Source organism: Saccopteryx bilineata, chromosome 5 (genome assembly GCF_036850765.1).
Source record: "Saccopteryx bilineata isolate mSacBil1 chromosome 5, mSacBil1_pri_phased_curated, whole genome shotgun sequence".
Classification (NCBI taxonomy): Eukaryota; Metazoa; Chordata; class Mammalia; order Chiroptera; family Emballonuridae; genus Saccopteryx; species Saccopteryx bilineata.
Window position 1 is genome coordinate 156,969,501 of NC_089494.1, and position 25,115 is coordinate 156,994,615.

At 40.6% G+C, this 25,115-nt stretch overlaps 1 protein-coding gene across 1 annotated transcript in view; it reads left to right on the top strand.

The window, feature by feature from the left end:
- Window positions 1-25,115, top strand: part of CUBN (cubilin) — a 324,233-nt gene that overhangs the window by 289,743 nt on the left and 9,375 nt on the right. Inside the window, exons 61-64 of the mRNA XM_066279340.1 lie at window positions 17,080-17,242; window positions 18,225-18,433; window positions 21,485-21,632; window positions 23,163-23,344. Of these exons, the coding sequence (XP_066135437.1) occupies window positions 17,080-17,242; window positions 18,225-18,433; window positions 21,485-21,632; window positions 23,163-23,344 (702 nt within the window). The remainder of the gene's footprint in view (window positions 1-17,079; window positions 17,243-18,224; window positions 18,434-21,484; window positions 21,633-23,162; window positions 23,345-25,115) is intronic.

A 25,115-nucleotide genomic window follows, 5' to 3' on the forward strand; every position in this document is an offset into this window, starting at 1 on the left:
TAAGAGGAAGGAATGTTCATGAGAGTCTGGTGTGAACAAGAAAGATTTCTTAGAATGAAGAAAAACTTACTCAAGTCAGGAGAGAAGGCATTCTAGGCAAAGTGAACATTAAAGAAGGCATAGAAATTGTAATGTATGTTCTTGAAATAAAAATGGCTTTATTAGATCAGCATAGTCCTAAAGAGTAGCAAGAAACAAGATTGTGTAAGGGGAGAAATAGATAAAAAGTATCTTCAATATCAAACCAATGAATTTATGTAGTTAAAAATAAAGCTATTGAAAGTTTTCCACTAAGTGATATGTTGAGAGCAGAATTAAGAAGTCTAATGTGGAATCAGGATTCAGGGTGAATTGTCACAGGCAGTCTGGATTCAAGGACCCAAGAAGAGGTTACTGTTGCATCAGGAGGGTGCGGAGGTGGTAGAGATGACAAGCCTGGTGCAAGAGAAACTTTTGAGTTCAAAATCATGTTGAATTTTACAGAAATTGTTCTCTTTAAAACGGGAAGGAAAAGTCATGAGTGGAATACCCACCTGAACACTGATAGACTGTTTCATCTTTTCACTGTGACAAGCACCAAGCCTGCGAGAGTAGAAGAATGCTAGTGCTGTTAGGAAGAGACCATGCTTTCGTAAGGGACTGGTTCGGGTTGGATCATAGCAGGCAGGCCAATGGCAGGCATTGCCTGTGGTAGAGAATGGAATAGAGCTCCAGCAAGCAAACAGGCCAGAGAGGACATAGCAAAAGAGCACTTCTGAAACCAGGTGGAACGGCGCTTTCTTTTAGGGAGACTGCCTGGAGCTAGAAAGCCAAGGTCCCACTCAATTTTAGAAAAGGTTCACAGTGAGGCAGCTGGAGATCAATGGGCCAAAAACACAAGCTATGGAAAAAAGAAAAACCAAACAAAAAATAGCGACCAAGAATAGTGTAGTAGCACTGAAGTCACGAGGAGAGTCTTTTACCAAGGATAAGTGGTCAGTACTTTTAGATTGTAAATTAGAGGCCAGGAAAAGATAAGATGAAGGAAAAATTTACTAGATTGGATGACAGCCATTTAAACAAAGAAGCAGGATCAGAGGGAGTTCATGAAACACTAGAGATAACATGAAATGTCAGTGCAGGTTGAATTCTTTCTTTCTAAACTGAGAGCAGAATGGCTGGGAGCAGCAATGAAGCTGTCGGTCAAGAGTTCAAGAGTAACCTGATTTTACAGAAAGGTACTAAGTGTTGGAGACAAATAGGATGGACTCAAACCCAGGTTTGCCACCCGACAAATTTTGTGTCTTCCTGATTCTTATCACTGTATCTATTAAAAAACAAATTAAAAAGTCACATTATCATACCTGCTTTACAAGGCTGTTTTGAGGATAAAGATCCTGTATACTAGATTATACAGCACTGTGCCTGACATATAATTTGTTAACAGATTTATTTCATTATTTTTTCCTTTGTAAAATTACAGATGAGCATGAGGCTGCACAATCTCCTTTTTTCAAAATATTAAAAACAATTGATTTGCATAGACATTACTTTAAATCTGATATAAAACACTCATATAGAGTGTTTTGCATTTGGTCCTGCTAGGAAGACAGATAGGATTTATTCTCAAGATCTGTTTCTATGTAGGAGACTGTGATTTGATGATGTCATTAAAACAACTAGTAATTTTAGGACAAAAATAGCACTATTGGCAACAAGTTATTTTCTAACTTCAAGATACAATTTTTTATTGAAAAAGAAATTTTTTTCAGATTGACTCTTCTTTCCTTTCTTGGAAAAACATTTTCCTCACTTGGGAACGTTTACAGCCTACACTAAATGGGTAGATCAAAGAACAGTCCTTGGCACGTGAAGCCTGGAGGCATCTTTATTAAAGAGATTCTCTGTGATAAATGGGACATTTGATTCCTCTTAGATTGCTTTTTAGATATTATAACAAATCACTTTTCAGAAAAGCTAACTTATTTCAATTCTGTAGGTAGATATACAAGTGAAAACTTGCCAATTTCATTATTCATTGTAATTGTATCACTATTTTTTTAAAGGGTTGATTTGGAAAGTTATTAAGTTGCATAATGAATTATATATTTCACTGAGTGGGTGCTGTTAAAAACATCACATCATTCTGGAGTCATGTGGCATCATTATGTGCTGACATTGTCCCCTGCACTGGATATGGAAAGTTAAAAATGTAGTTTCTCTCAAGGTGCTGTAGAGTGAGGAAAATGACATATAAGCACATAAATTATTACACAGAATAACAAAATAATAAATATGAACAACATAGAAAAGTAGATCAGAAGAATGATTGATGTCATTTTGGGGTCAGGAAAGTGTTCCTACTGAGCTGGGCTTGGAGGAACATCGCAAAAGCATTCTTCCTGTGGGAGGCTGGCTACCAAAGAGAAAGAAGGATGGAGGGGCTGTGAGCTACACAGAGAATGCCCAACTTCTTGACACCAGTTTGCCAACTGCTTAAGTCTTTCCTATGTGATGAACAGCAAGTGAAATGGCAGAGAGGGCTCAGAACTGGGACCCTAGCTGATGTGTCTCTGCCAGGAAATATGGAACTAGTGTGAAGACGGCTTCTTCCTAACTTTTCCCACCAATATTTTGTAATACTTCCTTGACAATCTAAAGTGACAGTCATCTATGCTATAGCCTGCCCACATATATGTTTTCAAAAAAATCAATGTGGGCCCTGGCCGGTTGGCTCAGCGGTAGAGCATCGGCCTGGCGTGCAGGGGACCCGGGTTCGATTCCCGGCCAGGGCACATAGGAGAAGTGCCCATTTGCTTCTCCACCCCCCCTCCTTCCTCTCTGTCTCTCTCTTCCCCTCCCGCAGCCAAGGCTCCATTGGAGCAAAGATGGCCCGGGCGCTGGGGATGGCTCCTTGGCCTCTGCCCCAGGCGCTAGAGTGGCTCTGGTCGCGGCAGAGCGACGCCCTGGATGGGCAGAGCATCGCCCCCTGGTGGGCAGAACATTGCCCCCTGGTGGGCGTGCCGGGTGGATCCCGGTCGGGCGCATGCGGGAGTCTGTCTGACTGTCTCTCCCCGTTTCCAGCTTCAGAAAAATACAAAAAAAAAAAAAAAATCAATGTGATGTACTAATTGCAGTGAAAAGGAGAAATAAAAGAAAAGTCTGTAAAATAGTGCAGATTTCAGTATATCAATTCTCTTACACACGTACTCTAAGTCAGGTGATAAGGTAGTCAGATTCACTATGTGGATGCATGACAAATGTAAAAATATAAATTTAAATTAATATGGATGGGCTGCACTTGTAACACATGCCTATAGCAGCATCACCATCTGCAATATAAATTTCTAAAATAGTAGGAAGCCTAAAATAAAACAGTTCTAAAGAAAACTACAAATAGTCTTCCTTCGACAATTTCATTCTTAGAATTTGGTAAGTATTAAAGTTGTGCAAAAATATTTTTATGTTTATATATTGAATAAGTTTAGGTTCTGGGATCAAATAATTACAAACAGTTCTTTATACTCAAATGTCTGGCAGGACATACCTAAAACACACTTACACCTTTGCAAACACTCCCTAGGGCACAGTACTGTCCCCATTGAGAACATTTATCTTAACCCACTTGGTTTAACCATTCAGTCTGGTCAGCCACTTAAGAGGGGATGTCCATCTCTGGGGCAGGGAGAGATCAGCAACCTATCAAGGCATCAAGTTCCTATCCTTATGAGGCAGTACCTACTATTTATTCATTCACTCATTCATCCAATAAATGTTTGAGTACTCATTATGTCCCATACGCTATTCCAAGTACTGGAAAAGAACATTGAGATAAAATAATAATCATAGTAGTCTAAAAAATTCCTGCATTTGTAGAGATGATTCCAATCATTGCTTCTTGTGTCTCTTCCTGAGACCATTGGGACTAGTATAACATTTTTCTCAGAAGGTTCTGAAATAGACCAGGGTTCAGCCCTAAACCTTAAGAATCATTGTGCCCTTTTCCCATTCCAAATTAATGCCCAGGCATGTTGTCTAGCAGACTTTAACAGAGGCACCTCAATACAATCAAAGAATTTGTGAAGATACACTAAGATGCATTGTAGAAATGCACCAAATAAGAATATAAAAATCTTCTTATCAACTTTCCGGGAAAATATTAAAAAATAAACTCCTAAGAAAATTCATGGCTACCAGAGGAAGGGTTGGGGAAGGGGAGTAAAAAGGGCTAAATATACATTGATTGGAAATGATTTGACTTTGGGTGATGGACACACAACACAATGAACAGTTCAAATGCTGTAGAGATATTTACCTGAAACCTATGTGTTCTTAAGGACCAATGTCACCCCATTACATTTATTTCTAAATAAATAATTTAAAAAATAAAATTAGTGTCTGAAATAAAGTTAAATTGGAAAGAGTTAAAATCCAATATCAAAGTCTATTGCCTTTTTGCACTCAAAGGTCATAGAAATGAAAATTCAAATATTTGCTTTCCTACTTTCTCCTATTGCTCAGATTAATGGCTGGGTGAAGTGTAGGATCTTGTAGTAGTTGTAGTCAGAGTCTGTCTTCCACTAAATTATTTGTACAATTCCTTCAGAGTCTTAAGTAGATATTAATGTGCTCTACTATCAAAGAGTTTAAAAACTGAGAAAACACAAAATTCTTCTCAGAACTTATATATATCCATAATACTGAGAACACAATTTAAGTTATAGGTCTGAAGCACTTACGACAGCCCACATATCTACCCACTCTATAATAAGTAGCAGTAAGTGACTGTGCAGGTGTTAAGGGCGCCATGGGTATCCTAGTTCTTGTGACTCCCAACTCCAGCACTGTGTAGAACACCTCTTGTTACAAACTCTGAGCTACCCAGTACAAGTCCATAGTGGAGATTTAGCATCATCAGGAAATGAGAGGACAGATGGAGAAAATCTTGGCTTTGTTTATAAGGAGTTGGAGAGCCCATGTCAGTTTTCCAGAGGCCACAACCTGTCTATTTTAACTCAACCAACAGAAATCTTTTTGTGTCTGTAAATGAACTAGTGCAAACACCGTCTTGAAGCTGGACATTATGCAATTCCCTTCCATCACTTTTACCAGCTATGTATGTATTCACAATCTAAATTAGATCTTCTAACCTCTATAGGAGAAGGTGCAGACTTTTTTGCATGAAATATACGAGCCTTCTGTCTTGTCCCAGTGTACTCTCTCCGTCCCGATTCTGTCCCCCTTACCCTCATCTCCAGACACATCAGAAGGTGGCGAGCTGTTGAGATGGGCCGTCCCTTTTACAGTTGGGATGTACTTCCTCTTCTGTAGGGCTACAGGTCTCTACTGGCTTTCAAAAAACAGTTCAACTGTCTGTGTGAGTTTTTTCCTGACTCCATCATCAGGGTCCCCTATTACATTTAATTCCTTTATGAGAGCACTGACTTTTCTATATTTTGTATATAATTCATATACATACAGATATACATGCATATTTAATGTATGAATCTCTTTCTCCAACTAATCTGTGAGTATCGAATTAGTATCTTGAATGTACGGAAAGTGCCTATATGTCCTTGTATATATAGGACCCAGCACAGAGGTCTGGCACATGATACATAAGATAAAAATGCTTGCTGATATGAATGTGTTCATGAAGGCAGAGAGGATTATAATAAAGGTGTCACTTCTTTATCAGAAAAAGCACATTAGGTAAAACTTGGCCAAACTGCTCTTTAATAAAATGAGTGGATAGATGATTCAACTCTTGAACCTCTCTGGCTCTAAAGTTACTAAATCCTGTTTAAGCAGGTGAGACAGTGCCATCTAGTGGTAAATGTTTTCTTCTATTTATTATGAAATTAATCTTGATCATTTCCATTTTATATACGCCTGGCATGTTATAATGTCAGTGTTCATGGCTGTTCTTACGTTCATAACACGCCATAGTTTAATAAATTTAATATTTATATCTATGCACATAATGATTTTAGAAATATCATGAAAAGATGACTCAGCTGGAGAAAACTATTTTCTTTTTTTTTTTTTTTTTATAATTTTATTTTTTTAATGGGGTGACATCAATAAATCAGGATACATATATTCAAAGATAACAAGTCCAGGTTATCTTGTCGTTCAATTATGTTGCATACCCACCACCCAAAGTCAGATTGTCCTCTGTCACCTTCTATCTTGTTTTCTTTGTGCCCCTCCCCACCCCCTATCCCTCTCCCATTCCCCCCTCCCCCCCGTAACCACCACACTCTTGTCAATGTCTCTTAGTTTCAGTATTATGTCCCACCTACGTATGGAATAATACAGTTCCTGTTTTTTTCTGATTTACTTATTTCGCTTCGTATCATGTTATCAAGATCCCACCATTTTGCTGTAAATGTTCCGATGTCATCATTTCTTATGGCTGAGTAGTATTCCATAGTGTATATGTGCCACATCTTCTTTATCCAGTCATCTATTGATGGGCTTTTTGGTTGTTTCCATGTCCTGGCCACTGTGAACAATGCTGCAATAAACATGGGGCTGCATGTGTCTTTACGTATCAATGTTTCTGAGTTTTTGGGATATATACCCAGTAGAGGGATTGCTGGGTCATAAGGTAGTTCTATTTGCAGTTTTTTGAGGAACCACCATACTTTCTTCCATAATGGTTGTACTACTTTACATTCCCACCAACAGTGTATGAGGGTTCCTTTTTCTCCACAGCCTCTCCAACATTTGCTATTACCTGACTTGCTAATAACAGCTAATCGAACAGGTGTGAGGTGGTATCTCATTGCCGTTTTGATTTGCATTTCTCTAATAGCTAAAGAAGATGAGCATCTTTTCATATATCTGTTGGCCATTTGTATTTCTTCCTGGGAGAAGTGTCTATTCATATCCTCTTCCCATTTTTTTATTGGATTGTTTGTTTGTTTGTTGTTGAGTTTTATGAGTTCTTTGTATATTTTGGATATTAGGCCCTTATCTGAGCTGTTGTTTGAAAATATCATTTCCCATTTAGTTGGCTTTCTGTTTATTTTGTTATCAGTTTCTCTTGCTGAGCAAAAACTTCTTAGTCTGATGTAGTCCCATTCATTAATTTTTGCCTTCACTTCTCTTGCCATTGGAGTCAAATTCATAAAATGCTCTTTAAAACCCAGGTCCATGAGTTGAGTACCTATGTCTTCTTCTATGTACTTAATTGTTTCAGGTCTTATGTTTAGATCTTTGATCCATTTTGAGTTAATTTTTGTACAGGGAGAGAGACTGTAGTCCAGTTTCATTCTTTTGCATGTGGCTTTCCAGTTTTCCCAGCACCATTTATTGAAGAGGCTTTCTTTTCTCCATTGTGTGTTGTTGGCCCCTTTATCAAAAATTATTTGACTATATATATGTGGTTTTATTTCTGGACTTTCTATTCTGTTCCATTGGTCTGAGTGTCTATTTTTCTGCCAATACCATGCTGTTTTGATTGTCGTGGCCCTATAATAGACTTTGAAGTCAGGTATTGTTATGCCCCCAGCTTCATTCTTTTTCTTTAGGATTGCTTTGGCTATTCGGGGTTTTTTATAGTTCCATATAAATCTGATGATTTTTTGCTCTATTTCTTTAAAAAACGTCATTGGAAGTTTGATGGGAATTGCATTAAATTTGTATATTGCTTTGGGTAATATAGCCATCTTGATTATATTTATTCTTCCTAGCCAAGAACAAGGTATATTCTTCCATCTCATTATATCTTTTTCGATTTCCCTTAACAATGGTTTATAGTTTTCATTATATAAGTCCTTTACATTCTTTGTTATGTTTATTCCTAAGTATTTTATTTTTTTTGTTGCAATCGTGAAGGGGATTATTCTTTTGAGTTCCTTCTCAGTTGTTTCATTGTTGGCATATAGAAAGGCTATTGACTTCTGTATGTTAATTTTGTATCCTGCGACCTTACTGTATTGGCTTATTGTTTCTAGTAGTCTTTTTGTGGATTCTTTGGGGTTTTCGATGTATAGGATCATATCATCTGCAAAAAGTGATACCTTTACTTCTTCTTTTCCGATATGGATGCCTTTTATTTCTTTGTCTTGTCTGATTGCTGTGGCGAGAACCTCTAGCACCACATTAAATAAGAGTGGAGAGAGTGGACAACCCTGTCTTGTTCCTGATTTAAGGGGGAAAGCCTTCAGTTTAGTGCCATTTAATATGATGTTAGCTGATGGTTTATCATATATGGCCTTTATCATGTTGAGATATTTTCCTTCTATACCCATTTTGTTGAGAGTCTTAAACATAAAATTGTGTTGTATTTTATCAAAAGCCTTTTCTGCATCTATTGATAAGATCATGTGGTTTTTGTTCTTTATTTTGTTGATATGGTGTATTACGTTAACCGTTTTACGTATGTTGAACCATCCTTGAGATTCTGGGATGAATCCCACTTGATCATGATGTATTATTTTTTTAATATGTTGTTGTATTCGATTTGCTAGTATTTTGTTTAGTATTTTAGCATCTGTATTCATTAGAGATATTGGTCTGTAGTTTTCTTTTTTTGTGCCATCCTTGCCTGGTTTTGGGATGAGGGTTATGTTGGCCTCATAAAATGTGTTTGGAAGTATTGCTTCTTCTTCAATTTTTTGGAAGACTTTGAGTAGAATAGGAACCAAGTCTTCTTTGAATGTTTGATAAAATTCGCTGGTATAGCCGTCAGGGCCTGGACTTTTATTTTTGGGGAGGTTTTTAATGGTTTTTTCTATTTCTTCTCTACTGATAGGTCTGTTTAGGCTTTCTGCTTCTTCTTGACTCAGTCTAGGAAGGTTGTATTTTTCTAGGAATTTATCCATTTCTTCTAGGTTGTTGAATTTAGTGGCATAAAGTTTTTCATAGTATTCTACAATAATTCTTTGTATATCTACAGTGTCCGTGGTGATTTCTCCTCTTTCATTTTGGATTTTGTTTATATGAGTTCTTTCTCTTTTTTCCTTGGTAAGTCTTGCCAAGGGTTTGTCAATTTTGTTGATCTTTTCAAAGAACCAGCTCCTTGTTCTATTAATTTTTTCTATAGTTTTTCTGTTCTCTAATTCATTTATTTCTGCTCTGATTTTTATTATTTCCTTTCTTCGGCTGGTTTTGGGTTGTCTTTGTTCTTCTTTTTCTAGTTCCTTAAGGTGGGAAGTTAAGTGGTTCACTTGGGCTCTCTCTTGTTTGTTCATATATGCCTGAAGCGATATGAACTTCCCTCTTATCACTGCTTTTGCTGCATCCCATAGATTCTGATATGTCGTATTGTCATTTTCATTAGTCTGTATATATCTTTTGATCTCTGCACTTATTTCTTCTTTGACCCATTCATTTTTTAAAAGTATGTTGTTTAGTTTCCACATTTTTGTGGGATTTTTTTCCTCTTTTTTGCAGTTGAATTCTAGTTTCAAGGCTTTATGATCAGAAAATATGCTTGGTACAACTTCAATTTTTCTGAATTTGCTGATGTTGTTTTTGTGGCCCAACATATGGTCAATTCTTGAGAATGATCCATGTACACTGGAGAAAAATGTATACTCAGTCACTTTGGGATGAAATGTCCTGTAGATGTCTATCATATCCAGGTGCTCTAGTGTTTTGTTTAAGGCCACTATGTCTTTGTCGATTCTCTGTTTGGATGACCGATCTAGAGCCGTCAGCGGTGTATTGAGGTCTCCAAGTATGATTGTATTTTTGTCAGTTTTTGTTTTAAGATCAATAAGTAGCTGTCTTATATATTTTGGTGCTCCTTGGTTTGGTGCATATATATTAAGAATTGTTATGTCTTCTTGATTCAGTGTCCCCTTAGCCATTATGAAATGGCCATTTTTGTCTCTGAGTACTTTTCCTGTCTTGTAGTCAGCATTATCCGATATGAGTATTGCTACACCTGCTTTTTTTTGGATGTTATTTGCTTGGAGTATTGTTTTCCAGCCTTTCACTTTGAATTTGTTTTTATCCTTGTTACTTAGATGAGTTTCCTGTAGGCAGCATACAGTTGGATTTTCTTTTTTAATCCATTCTGCTACTCTGTGCCTTTTTATTGGTGAGTTTAATCCGTTTACATTTAGAGTAATTATTGATACTTGTGAGTTCCCTATTGCCATTTTATATCTTGCTTTCTGTTAGTTTCGTGTCTTGTTTGATCCTTCTCTTTCGTTTTTCTATCTTTTGTTTTTATTTGGTTGTATTCCATACATCTTTCCTCTGTTGCTATCTTTTTTATCTCATGTGCTTCTGTGGTGGTTTTTTCAATGGTGGTTACCTTTGAGTAATGAAAAGGGTCCCTACCCTGTTCATTGTAGCGAACTATTTTGTGAGTACTTTTGTACTCCATCGTCCTTTGCTACTGTTAATCTCCGTCTTCTCCCCCTCTTTCTTTTTGTTGTTGTCACAGTTTAAATTTGGTTTTATTGTGTTCTTCTTGGAGCTTTTACTTGTGGCCCTGTTTTTTTTTGTTCTTTGTATCTGATTGGAGAACCCCCTTTAGTATTTCCTGGAGTGGGGGTTTTCTCATGATAAATTCCCTCATCTTTTCTGTATCTGTGAATGTTTTTATTTCTCCTTCGTATTTGAAGGATAGCTTTGATGGGTATAGTATTCGTGGCTGAAAGTTCCTCTCTTTCAGGACTTTAAATATTGGGGTCCACTCTCTTCTAGCTTGTAGAGTTTCTGCTGAGAAATCTGATGATAATCTAATGGGCCTTCCTTTATATGTTGTATTCTTCTTTTCCCTGGCTGCCTTGAGAATTTTTTCTTTGCTGTTGGTTTGTGTCAATTTCATTATGATATGCCTTGGAGTAGGTTTGTTGGGGTTAAGAAAACTTGGAGTTCTGTTTGCTTCTTGAACTTGAGGCTTTAGTTCTTTCCACAGGCTTGGGAAGTTCTCATCTATTATTTGTTTGAGTATGTTGTCCATTCCATTTTCTCTCTCTTCTCCCTCTGATATACCTATTATTCTTATGTTATTCTTTTTGATGGAGTCAGATAATTCTTGTAGGGCTATCTCATTTTTTTTAATTTTTGAGTCTCTTTCTTCTTCTCTCTGTTGTGCCTCAAGTTGCTTGTCTTCTATTTCACTAATCCTCTCTTCTATCTGACCTGTTCTATTAGCTAAGCTTGTTACTTCGTTTTTCAGCTCGTGAATTGAGTTTTTCATCTCTGTTTGATTTGTTTTTATAGTTTCAATTTCCTTGGACATATATTCTTTGTGTTCATTGAGTTGTTTTCTGAGCTCCCTATATTGCCTTTCTGTGTTTTCTTGTATATCTCGGAGGATTTTTAGGATTTCTATCTTGAATTCTCTGTCATTTAGCTCCAAGGTTTCCAATATATTAAATTTTTTCTCCATAGATTTTTCCTCATCTAGCTGTTACCTCTCTTTCTTTTGTATCCATGATATTCGATTTTCTCTTCTTTAATGGCATCTGAGGGTGGTTTTGTTGATAGTATTAATGAGATTTAATAAAGAATAAAAAGTTAAAAAAAATAAATAAAAAATCGAAAAGAGTTGTTTTTTTTAAAAAAAATTAATAATGAAATAAAGAAAAATAAAATAAAATAAAAAATTTTAAAAAAAGGAAATTATTCCCCCCCTCCTTTTTTCCTCTCCTCTCCTCTCCCCTCTTTCTTGAGAAAATCTTGTGGTGGACTGTGAGTTATAACAAACAATGCCTGTGATGGAGGGCCTGAATTGGGGAAAAGTAATAAAGGGGCAAAAAAGAAAAAAAGAAAAAAAAAATAAAAAAGGAAAAAAAAAAAGAAAAAAAAAAGAGCATATGGACCCACAAAAAGCAAATAAGGAAAAAATTTGGGTCAAGAATAAAATGATTTGCTTTTAGGTGTTGGTTGTCTAAGAGTTATGATGAGAGGAATAAGAGGAAAACGGAAAAATGGGGGGACAAATTAAAAACTTACTATTGTATTTAGTGGAACAAGAACTAGATAATATGGAGAGCCAGGGATGGGAGCACTGCTAGTGAGTTAAAAAGGTGAAGTAAAAACCCCTCAAAATGCCACAAACATAGGTTTGAGTCCCAGATAAGATAATTTGTTTGTTATTGAGGTTTGAATGAGAGGAGATGTAAAGGAGAAAGGAAGAAACTAATATAGAGGGAGAAAAGAAAGAGAGAGAGAGAAAAAAAAGAGGGAACCACTAAAAGAAGAAAAAAGAAAGGAGAGAGAGAGAGAGTTAAGGGTTTTGGAGTGCAACCCTCATAGAGAGAAAGGAAGAGAAGAGAAAAGATAATGGGAGATGTAACACTTATGGGTAGTGTAGTTCAAGGAGAGGAGAGAGTAAGACCAGTAGAGAGTTAATCGGCCAAATTGGAGGAAGAAAAAAAAAGTATCAAGAATGAAGATAAGAGAAACAAACGAACAAATATAATAAAATGGGATAGGTTATAAAGTCTGCAGATTATTCTTGATTTTGAGAGGTTATCTTCTTGCTTTTTCTTTTCTCTCCCTCTTCCTGGTCGGTGACTCTGTACCCCGGGTTCTGCCCCTTTGGCACGCTCAGGTAGAGGCTTGCAGTTGATAAGTCTCTATGGCAATGTCATGTATTGTGCTTTAGTCTCGTGGGAGTCGAGGCTCATTAGCATTTATAGGCTCCGACAGTGAGAGAGTCCGTGTTCCTGGAGCCTTTCTCCTAGTCTTTCCTTCCTCAATTAGTAGCCTGATAATCCAGCTATGGGGTTGCTGCTGCCTCTGCCTGGATAGTAAGAGGCTCAAAGAGCTGGCAACTCCCCACTCTATTTCCACTCAGCACAGGGCTCTGGGTAAAGCTCAGTCAGTCAGAGCTGCTAGCATAATCAGGCGGGCTTTCCGCCCACTCAAAGACCACTGGCTCTGCCACTCTGTCCGGTAACACAAGCGGGCGCCCACTTCTGGGGGGCGCTTGGAGGAAACTCTCACTCACTGTCTGCGACCAGGATATCCAGCCAGCAGTCTCACGCTCTGAGTGAAACCCCCAACCGCAGGGAAAAGTTGCAGCGTTGGAATTGAGTCTCGCTCCGTCCCCGTGCGCGGCTTTTGCAAGGCGCTGGGGCGGCTCGAGATTCCGCTTTGGCCCACACAAAGGCCCCTGACTCTGCCCCTCTCTGCGATAACACGGGCGCGCACTGCGGAGGCACTCAGAGGAATCGCTCACTCCTTATCTGCGCGTGCAAACCAGGATATGAGGCCGGCCGCGGTTCCCTCTGAGTGAAACCCTCACCAGCACGGAAAATCTCCACCGTTGGAAGTAGTTCTCACTCCCTCCCGTGCGTGGCTTTCCCAGGGCGCTGGGGCTGCCCAGAGACTCTGTCCTCGGCCCACAGAAAGGCCTCTGACCCTGCCTCTCCATGGGGCAACACGGGCACCCACTCTCGGGGCCTAGGAAGAAATTCTCGCCCACTAACTGCGCACCGACCAGGAGACCGGGTAAAATGGCCGCTCCGCTTGTCTTTCTTTGTTTGGGTTTGGCGCGAGTGTTAGCTTGTATTGCCCGGGTTGCCACAGGATCAGATTTTCCTCGGCTTGGATCTGTGTGCCACAGCCTGGTTCGGCCGTTTGTGCCGCGGCGGCCTGGATCTATTCACCCCCTTTGCCCGCCTCAGTTTCTATATTCACAGTTACCAGAGAAAGCCACCCTGTTTAGGTTAGTGAGGAAGGCGGAGCCTTTCTTACTCCCTTTTTCCTTCGGGGTTTGGTTATATATTTAGCCAATTTTTCACTCAATCATACCTTTGGGTGTATTGCGAAGCATCTGGAAGCTCCAAGTATAGGTTTTTCTGTTTCTGGTTGAAGATCTTGTTGAGTTTTAGGGGAGATTTATCGGTATCGCTTCCTACCCCGCCATTACTCTGACGTCATCTCGAAAACTATTTTCTAATAATTAACAGAAATCCAAGTACTCGATATTTCAACAGGTGTCTGTCAAAGGCTATTATTGCTATGACTTGTTCTGTGTGCTGGTGATACCACAGTGAATAATCAGTCTTTCCACCAGTAGCATTTACTTGTTGAGACAGAGACCAGAAAAAGCAAATAAGCACCAAATATAATGATTTTTATTAGAATAAGAAAATAGATTATCCAGCTCTAAAATCTTATAAATTATATAATAAAATTATTATTAGAAAAAGAAAAAAAATAGAACTGGAAGATATTTGGGGAGGGCCACATTAGAAAAGGTTGGCTTCTCTCAAGAAATGACTTTTGGGCCCTGGCCAGTTGGCTCAGCGATAGAGCGTCGGCCTAGCGTGCGGAGGACCCGGGTTTGATTCCCAGCCAGGGCACACAGGAGAAGCGCCCATTTGCTTCTCCACCCCTCCGCCGCACCTTCCTCTCTGTCTCTCTCTTCCCCTCCCACAGCCAAGGCTCCATTGGAGCAAAGATGGCCCGGGCGCTGGGGATGGCTCTGTGGCCTCTGCCTCAGGTGCTAGAGTGGCTCTGGTCGCAACATGGTGACGCCCAGGATGGGCAGAGCATCGCCCCCTGGTGGGCAGAGCGTCGTCCCTGGTGGGCGTGCCGGGTGGATCCCGGTCGGGCGCATGCGGGAGTCTGTCTGACTGTCTCTCCCTGTTTCCAGCTTCAGAAAAATGCAAAAAAAAAAAAAAAAAATGACTTTTGGCCCTGGCCGGTTGGCTCAATGATAGAATGTCAGCCCTATGGGTGAAAATCTGGGGTTCTATTCCCAGCCAGGGCACACAGGAGAAGCACCCATCTGCTTCTCCATCCCTCCCCCTCTCCTTCCTCTCTGTCTCTCTCTTCCCCTCCTGCAGCCAAGGCTCCATTGGAGCAAAGTTGGCCCGGGCACTGAGGATGGTTCCATGGTCTCTGCCTCAGGCGCTAGAATGGCTCTAGTTCCAATGAAGCAATGCCCCAGATGGGCAGAGCATCGCCCTCTGATAGGCATGCTGGGTGGATCCCAGTCAGGCACATGTGGGAGCCAGTCTCTCTGCCACCCCGCTTCTGACTTCAAAAAAATACAAAAAAAAAAAAAAAAAAGAAGTGACATTCCGGCTGAGATCATGTGAGTGTGGTCTGTCCAGGAGCTGCAAATGCTCTGACAGAACAGTGAGTGCAGAGGCCAGGGGCCTTGGGCAGGACTCCTCCTGGAATGGAGGAGTGACACAGGAAATAGGGAGGGGGGCTGCCAGCAGGCCCAGGCCAGACCAGGTAGGAACTTGCAAGCCCCCATGAAAAGTTTGGGTTTTTACATTAAGTGCAATGGGAATCAACTGGAATACTTTAGGCGGAGTAAGAACCTGATCTGTCTTAAGTTTGCAAACACTCAGCTCTGTGGAGAATACTGTGGCTGCTCTGTGGAAACACATCTGTCAGGAAGATGTTTCGGAATGAAGGTGAAGGATGGTGGTAGCAGTGGGGAGGGAGCCCTCTGGGGTAGATTTTGAAAGGAGAGTGGGATAGATGTCAGGTAAAGAGACAGGAATCGAAGATGACTGAAGTTTTAGGCTAGGGAGTTTACTAATGATATAAAGAAGACTGGGAGAGAACAGGTTGTGGGTGGTGGGTGTTGGAAGAGAGGAATCAAAGCCCTTATTCACTTATTAGTTATTTATTGAGTGCCCCTCCTGTGTCAGACACTCTTCTAAACATGGACATGCGATGCACAGAGCAAACATCTGTCTGTGCCTTCACGGGCCTGCACTTCCTTTGGAACAGAAGACAATAACAGAAGTGCAATACACAGAGGTAACGCAGGCACTAAAGAAAGCATACAGCAGGAAAGAAGAGAGTGATGGGAAAGTTTGCATTTTAAATAGTCTGGTCAGAGATGGTCTTACGGGATCAGTGACATTTGAGTGAAGACCTGAAGGAGTGAAAGGGAACAAACCACGTGGTTATTCTGTAGGGAGAAGAGTGTTCCAGGCAAAGGGAACAACAAACACAACAGCCATGAAGGAGCACTCTGCCTGACCTGCTCACGGAACAGAGAAAAATAATGGAGAGAGAGAGATATCAGATTGAAAAAATCAGGGGTGGAGTCCAGTGGACAAAATGAACTAAATAAGCAAAATAGATACAGCCTCATAGATAGAAAGCAGTCTGGCAACTGTTAATGCCTGGGCGGGGGTGGGAGCGAGGCAGCTAGGGAGAGTGGAGAGTTGAGCAAAAAAGACAAAAAGAAGAGAAAAACTCATGGACATGCACAACAGTGTGGTGATTGCCATGGAGAGGGGTGGTAAGAGTAAGTGGAAGAGGGTATGGTACAGAAGGATAAATACTGATGGAAGAATCTCAACTTGATGGGGGTGAACACCCAATACGGTGTACGGAAGATGTGTTGTAGAATTGTGCACCTGAAACTTGTATAATTTTGCTAACCAGTGTCACCCCCAATAAATACAATAAAAAGGAAAACAAAACAAAACTAAAAGGCTGAGGGGGCAGTGGAGAGCAGATTTTATTAAGCATTTGAGGCCACAGTAATGGCTTGGTTTTTATATTGAGTGGATGGAAAGCAGTGAGGAGGGTGCTTAGCAGAATGGTGACCTGGCCCAACTTACATTTTAACTGTATCCGATGGTTAACATGTTGAAGACAAGCTAAAGGGGGACACGAGTGGAAGCTGGGAGGCTGCAGTGAGCACCCAGGCAAGGGTCAGACCAGCACGGCAGTGAGAATGATGTGAGGATAAAGATGGGTTTGCCAACTGTGATGACACATTATTTTTTTACCTCATATGTTCCTTTCATAATAGAAAACATTTTACAAATTGATTTTAGAGAGAGAGGAAAGAAGGGGGGACATTGATTTGTTGCTCGAACCATCCATACATTTATTGGTTCATTCTTATATGTGCCCTGGCTGGGGATCCATCCCGCAACCTTGGCATACTGAAATGACACTCTTACCCACTGAGCTACCCAGCAAAGGCTAGATAAAATTTTTAGGCATGTTTTTACTGAAACTCATTATGTTATAATCAATTTACTAGCTATCTATTCCTAAACTATAACTAGCTCTAAGAACATCAATGTAAGATTCTTAATCATGACCTACTGGGACTTCATGTCCATTTTAGTGTGAAATGTGCAACTTCTTTGTGAATAATGAAGAACTAATGGACTATTTTCCTTTCAGTTATATGACGGGGACAGTGAAAATGCCAAGTTGGCTGGAACATTTTGTGGTTCCATTGTACCTGCTCCCTTTGTCTCTTCTGGTAACTTCCTGACAGTTCAATTTGTCAGTGACTTAACTGTAGAAAGGGAAGGATTTAATGCTACATATACCTTCATCAACAGTGAGTAAATTGAGAGATTTTTATATATCAATATTATGAAAAACATATACTTATATACTATAAATAATGTCACATTTATATCTAAACTCAATGTAAATTACTAAACTCAATGTTAATTATCATCTAAGGCAGTGGTCCCCAACCCCTGGGCCGCAGACCGGTACCAGTCCATGGGCCACTTGGTACCGGTCTGCAGAGAAAGAATAAATAACTTACATTATTTCCGTTTTATTTATATTTAAGTCTGAACGATGTTTTATTTTTAAAAAATAACCAAATTCCCTCTGTTACATCCGTCTAAGACAGGGGTCCCCAAGCTTTTTACACAGGGGGCCAGTTCACTGTCCCTCAGACCATTGGAGGGCCGGACTATAAAAAAAACTATGAACAAATCCCTATGCACACTGCACATATCTTATTTTAAAGTAAAAAAACAAAACAGGAACAAATCTAATATTTAAAATAAAGAACAAGTAAATTTAAATCAACAAACTGACCAATATTTCAATGAGAACTATGCTCCTCTCACTGACCACCAATGAAAGAGGTGCCCCTTCCAGAAGTGCGGCGGGGGCCGGATAAATGGCCTCAGGGGGCCGCATGCGGCCCGCAGGCCATAGTTTGGGGACCCCTGGTCTAAGACTCACTCTTGATGCTTGTCTCGGTCACGTGATACATTTATCCATCCCACCCTAAAGGCCAGTCCGTGAAAATATTTTCTGACATTAAACTGGTCCGTGGCCCAAAATGGTTGGGGACCACTGATCTAAGGTCAATGTCAATTATTAAATACCATGTTATTTACTCTGTGTTTTTTGATACCATTTTTAGTCAAGAATATATATTCTAAATTCTTCATAGAGTGATGTAAATATAGGTCCTTTGGACTAGAAAGGTAGAGAAGGCAGAATTTTAAATATTGTATGTGTGAAAAGATGTGAGTAAAATATGTCTTAAAAGTTGTTCTTTTTTCCCATTTCAGTCACTTGTGGAGGCACATATAATGCAACCTGGACCCCACAAAATATTTCATCACCGAGTTCATCAAATGCAGATGACGTCCCATTTTCCACCTGTACATGGGTCTTTGCCTCCCCTCTGCGTCAGCAGGTCAAGATAGCTGTGTGGACACTACGGCTGCACTCACAGGACTGCCACCAGAATTACTTAGAGTTTCAGGATGCACTCGAGGTAATAATTATACTTTGAATGACAATCACATCTAGTGACCCTTTTTTTTTTTTTACCAGTAGTTGCAAAACACTTGAAGAAATGAGGGCATAATGAAATAAATAAATTCTAGCTTAATATATTTTTCAGCCATATACAAACCCTTTTTTTTAGGTGTTAAGAAATTTGAACTTGGTCCTTAGGTCAGAAGCTCTCAAACTTTCATGTGCCTAAAAAACATCTGGGTGTCTTGATACAAGTGCATACTCGTGGGCCCCTCCCTCAGAGGCTGGTTCCCTCACATAAAACCCATTCCTTTGATTTTTTATTTTTTTTATTTTTTTCTGAACTGAGAAGCAGGGAGGCAGAGAGACAGACTCCTGCATGCACCCAACCAAGATCCACCCAGCATACCCACTAGGGGGTGATGCTCTACCCATCTGTAGCATTGCTCCGTTGCAACCAGAGCCATTCTAGCACCTGAGGCAAAGGCCATGGAGCCATCCTCAGCACCCGGGCCAACTTGTTCCAGTGGAGCTCTGGCTGCAGGTGGGGAAGAGAGAGACAGAGAGAAAGGAGAGAGGGAAGGGTGGAGAAGCAGATGGGCGCTTCTCCTGTGTGCCCTGACCGGGAATCAAACCTGGGATATCCACATGCCAGGCCAACACTCTAGCACTGAGCTAACCGGCCAAGGCCTACTTTGAATTTTTTATGCATATCTCTGGTGTTCTGCTTCTGGTGCTCCATAAGCCATACTTGGAGAAACACTTGTATAGTTAGTGGTATCTGTACAGAGCTGAAGGGGTCAATGTAGAACACAGAGAAATCACTTGAAAGGAAATTAGGCCACAGTCCAGTGGAACTATATATTTATGGTAGTATAAGAGAGAAAGAGAATGGGAAAAAGATTTTTGGTTTAAAAAAAATGATGAGTCTGAATTGTGCATGGAATAAGACATTAAGGAGACAGTTGGACATGAAAGTGTAGCAGTAATAGAAGGCCTGAAGATTTGGTTATAGTCATCATGTGAGTCAGTAGTTAGAATAATGGGAGTAATGAGATTATCCAGGGAGCATATGTAAAGTGAGGAGTCATGGACCGAGGCTGGCTGCCTGGGGGAACACATGGGAGTAACTGAATCTTCTCTGTGGTTTGAGGAGGTCAGTTAATCTACCCAAGTCATTTTAGGAGTCTCATCTTCAAACCCCATGTGTTGGCTGGAAATTGTAGAAAATCTAGTCTACCACTTTCTGAGTTTTCAAGTCCTCCTCTTCCTATATCTGGGGCCCCTGTATAGCACATGTATCTTGGTGGAGGTAGAAAAATACAGTTTGACTGACTCCAATGAGGAGAGAGGTTTGAGAAGTGGTTGCAGAGTAGACATCAGACTTGCTGAATTATTACAAAGCAGAGACACTGAGGTACATCCTATGCTCTTACAGTGGTCAAGATGCTGGATTGTCATCACTCCATTGGCTTTCAGAATACTATTTACATACCCCAATGGTACCCCCCTGGAAGGACTTAGAGCCAAGTGAAACAGAATCCTTTGGTTAAAGCTCTTTCAGTTTTCCACAGCTTCACGAATCCATCTCGGGCAGAACTGATACTTACAGGCCCCAGACAACTCTGTACCACTGTGGCAGCTAGACTGGCCTCAGATAAGACCTAATATTTGTCATGAATGAATAATGTCCTTCAAATGAATGAATAAATGAAAGAACAGAGGGTTTCAGCCTGAGTAGGGAGGGAGAAAAGAAAAGAAATTGATAACTGAGAGAAACTGGAATTGTCAAAGTGTCCAAGAGTAGGAAGAAAAAATATAATTGGAAGATCATGAATGAACCGTGTGGTGGAGGCATTGCAGGCAGTAGGAAGATCTGACTGGATCACTGGCTCTGGGGGAAGCCTGAAAGCAGAGATGAAAGTCACTGGTATTAAGGAATGCAAATGAGGATGTTAATGTGTTCTGTGTAAGAGCACCAAAACCTCCAAGGGCTCATAAATTACTCTGAGTTAAGCACCACAAGTCTTTAATTAAGGAAAGAGAGTAATTGGAGAAAAAAGTAAGTGAGAATGATGAGAAAGGCCAGAGAGTGCCTTTGGCCAGATGTTGAGACCCTCAAAGGAGAACGAGCTTCAATGCAAGAACATATGCTGCAGGGAGCAACCTTGGAATCCCTGTCTTTCCTCGTCCCGTTCCCACTCAATGAACTGTGAGGTGCAGGGAAAGAATGGCTTCCACCATCAGGCTGCTGGAGACCCAGGTTTCACTGACGGCCACAAAGTGGAAAGGCTAAGGATGTATACAGGGGTGGACAATGCAGTTAAAGTTCAGAGAATAGAACAGGAAAGGACCAACAGCAGGAGAGTGCATGGCGTAGAAGCACAGGTCAGTAATAGGAATTCACAGCAAGAGTGGAAGTGGGCTTTTCTGCAGATGCCTGTGAACTACAAGTATTAGAAGCATACCTGTGTGAGACGCAGCAGCTGTCCCGACTTGGACACAAGTTGTCTTTATGCAAGGATTGATGAGTGTTAGACTGCATTTATTCTATCCTCTTGGGAGGCGATGAGGGCTGCCAAGTGATACAAAGGGGAAACAACGATCTCATTGCAGGCCCCGGTAGCTCTGTGGGGTTCATAGCAACACAAAAGATTTGCTAAAGGGTAGCAAGGGCTAGGAGCAGTGCTGGATTAGTCTTAGCAAGTTCCAGACTATAAAAAACAACAACCAGTAGAAGAACTGTAGTGAGTTTGGACACCAACGTGTTCATAGCAAGGGCACAGGTCTTAGCTCTGAAGAGAGGGGAAGGGTCTTGTTTTCAGGAGGCTAGTCTCTGTCTGCTGGTTTCAGCATGAACATGACCTGCCACTTCCTGCCCCTCGAGAATGTGAGACGATTGTGGATTTCAAGGCCAATGTCAGCCCTACTGCCAGTGCTTCAAACACTATGACTAGTTTCCATGGCTGAATCTTTGAGCATACTTTTTACATGCACTTAATTTCTGCTCTGGCTTACTCTCTTTTGAAGCAAAATCTAATGTGATTTGGCTTCTACTTCATTTCAGAGTAATGGAAATCCAAGTATTCACTTCTGCGGCAGAAATACTTCAGCTGTACCTACGTTTTATTCTTCTACGAGCACCGCAGTTGTCGTTTTCAAATCCGAAGTTTTTAACGAGAACTCCAGAGTGGGTTTTACCTATCAGATTGCAGGTGAGCCCTGGATTTTTTTTTTTTAACCGAGAATCTACCAGCATCACAATTATCACTAGAATGGACTTTTGTGAGCAAATTAGAGTTTTTTAATGTAAGCCACACCATATGAGGTAAGACTCTTCTCTAGATACAAGCCCAGTTTAGCAAATTATTGAAGCTGGTTTCCGAAGAGGTATAGTGAATATAACACTAATTAAACTCTTTGAATAGTACAAACACTCATGTACGTCCTCATGCCTGCCCACCATCCAGGGTACAATCGATTTATTTTAAAACTGTGTGAGGCAACATTGAAAAAAAGGCAAATGTATGTTCTTGTTTCCATAAATTGGTTATCAAACAAGCATGATTTTAAGTTAATAAAACTGGAACTGGAACTAATTTCATTTTTTGAAAAATAACACTCCTGGCGGTCAGCGAGCATAAAAAAAACTCACTACTCAAAGGGTTAAAATGTTTAGAATACCCTCATATTTGTCAAAGTTTATGTAGTTACATAATTTAAAATTATACCAGTTATTTTATTAATTATCCACTTGAACATATATAGAAGACACTGTATCTTAAGGGATTATTTTGTCAAAACCAAGAAACTTTGAAAAGAATGACTCCTAAAACTGAGAAGTTAATTTCCAGAGAACACTTTATTTAATGTTCATTTTGAGCTTGATTAAAACTGCCTGACCAGGCGGTGGCACAGTGGATGGAGCGTCAGACTGGGATGCGGAGGACCCAGGTTCAAGACCCGGAGGTTGCTGACTTGAGCGCGCGCTCATCTGGTTTGAGCAAAGCTCATGAGCTTGGACTCAAGGTCGCTGGCTCAAGCAAAGAGTTACTCAGTCTGCTGAAGGCCCCATGGTCAGGGCACATATGAGAGGGCAATCAGTGAACAACTAAGGTGTCACCACAAAAAACTGATGATTGGTGCTTCTCATCTCTCTCCATTCCTGTCTGTCCCTATCTATCCCTCTCTCTGACTCTCTCTCTGTCTCTGTCAAAAATAAATAAATAAATAAACCTAACACTGCCTTTGATTAAAGCAAACAAATAAAAATACCCTCATGTTTTTACCAAAAATGGTCGAGAAAAACAATTTGCCAGTTTTATCAGAACAAATAATTCATCAAAGGGTTTATTTAAAAGGAAATCTTTACACAACACTCTGTCTTGAAGGTACAAACTTTGTTTGTGAAAAGTCTAAATGTCAGCCAATTCCACCTCAATGTGATCAGAAAAAGCAAAACTCTAGAATATTCACCTTCAAAGGCAAATGCTCAGATGGCACACTTCCCATGGGGGTGTTTCCTGCTAACAAGTCACTGCCCTCACGGTGTTTTATTTTTCCATGTGCCTTTAACCTCACTTCCAGGGACCTCAGTCAACTCAAAGGTACATGCAGAGGCTAGGTTAGCTTTTTTCTAATGTGTTTAAATTTCATCACTTTCCAATTACTTATTCCTGTCAGGTTGAAAGAACACTAACTGTCGGGTACATACATTAATTTTTAATTCTTTTTTTCCCTCTAAGACTGTAACAGAAACTATAACAAGGCATTTGGCAACCTGAAGAGTCCCGGCTGGCCTGACAATTATGATGATAACATGGATTGTGTTGTTACTCTCAGGGCCCCACAGAACCACACTATTTCCCTCTTCTTTCATTCATTCAGCCTCGAGGACTCAAGCGAATGCGGACATGATTTCTTGGAGGTAACATACGTTTGGATTTCATATAAATGAATTATTTAAAATATGATTGACTACTTCAGACTTTCCACCTTTTTCTCTGCTACTGCTAGAAGTATAGTATATCCCTTACTCATTTTATTAATGTATTCATTATTATTTCAATCCATAAGTACTTACCAAGCATCTTCTATGGCCAGGCACCAGAAATCCAATAGGGATCAAGATATATCCATGGCTGCCGGGACGCTCAAAGTCTAGTGGTATGGACAGAGAGGAAATAGTCAACTCCCACACAATATGGAAAGGACTAACAGAGTCCTTTCAGGGACAGAGAAGGCTTCTTGAAGAAGGTGATGTGTGAGTTCAGACTGCAAGGACCCAGAGGGATATGCAGATGCAAAGGGCTAATTTTGGAGACGGACCGTGGTACTGCCTTTAAGAGGGGCTCTTTGTGTGGAGATAAGAATAAAACCAAATGATACTAAATAGTTAGCCTAATTTCCCTGACAGTGAGCCCAACGTCTTCAGTATTCCACAAGGAGAATTATTCTTTGGCAGAGGCAGGTGGCATGTGCTGCTCCTCTCTCCTCAACCACCACTGGAGATCTCTAATTGGACAAAGAAGCAACTTTGCAGTTCGCCGTCCTCCTCCCCAAACACACACGGGGCGTGGAGCAAGCAGAGCCATGCTGCTGGAGCTCCTGCACCTTTGTGATTCCTGCACCCCCAGGGAGCGCCCTGCGCATCCTTTCTGTGCCACTCACCTGCATCATGTACGCGAGAAGGACTCCGTTATGTGCTGTTAGTGGAAAGACGTTCTGAATGAGCCCATAACTGACATAGACTGTCAGTTATTTGTTCTGAGGAAAGAAACCTGTATACACGAGGACGCTGGATTCTTTGTGGATTGAGTTTGAATTTGAACCTCACTGAAGCTCTCTTTGTTCCATGTATGCGAGAGTCTTTGGTGAAGTTTCCTAAAAGTTTGTTCGCTCCTATACACCTGTTACAGAGTTTTAGTTTTCTGGAAAGCTCTCCCCTATGGGATGCATCTGAGTCCTTTATAGTGTGACAAGTCCTGGGAGGAAGCTCATGCCTTTTTCCTGAGGAATACTTCTCATGGCAGGAAACTGGAGGAGATGAAGAGGGAAATACAGTATTGTTTGTGTCTATCAGTGTGTTAAACTCAGAACTATGTACCTCACCCACCACGGAGTCTAAACAGAAACGAGGGGAGGAGTGTGGTATGGAGAAAGGACAGAATTACTCTGTCATTTTGGAATCCTGCTGCAGCTCCTTCCCACACACCTCAAGACTGAGTTGACCATCATTGTCTGGAGTTAATGTTTGCCCTTTGCCTCTATCCACTAGGAAGGAATGGTCAGCTCTGGAGCACTGAAGGGTGCGAACTTCTCCCAGCTGTCCTTCTTTATCCCATAGAAATGGGCCTGAAACTTCCTGTTCAATAAGCAAAGTCAGGAAGCTGCCATTGGGCCTGTCAAGTGCAACTGCCTTTGGTTCTTGGTGCAAAGACAGTGGCATAGGTCACCTGGCAGTCTTCCCAGCAAGCCTCCCCATTCTGTCCGCATAGACAATGATGGGAACAGAAACTTCTGACGGAGAAGTCTAATTGTATTATTACCATGTGAAAGCCAAGCCCTAAATCACATTTGAAATTTGTATTTGTCATCAGAACTGTCACCTCTCCTTCCAGGGTCCTCTAATGTGCTAGATATGTCTACTGCTCTCACAGTTCCTGTGGAGAGAAAATGAATAGCACAAGTTATTAACA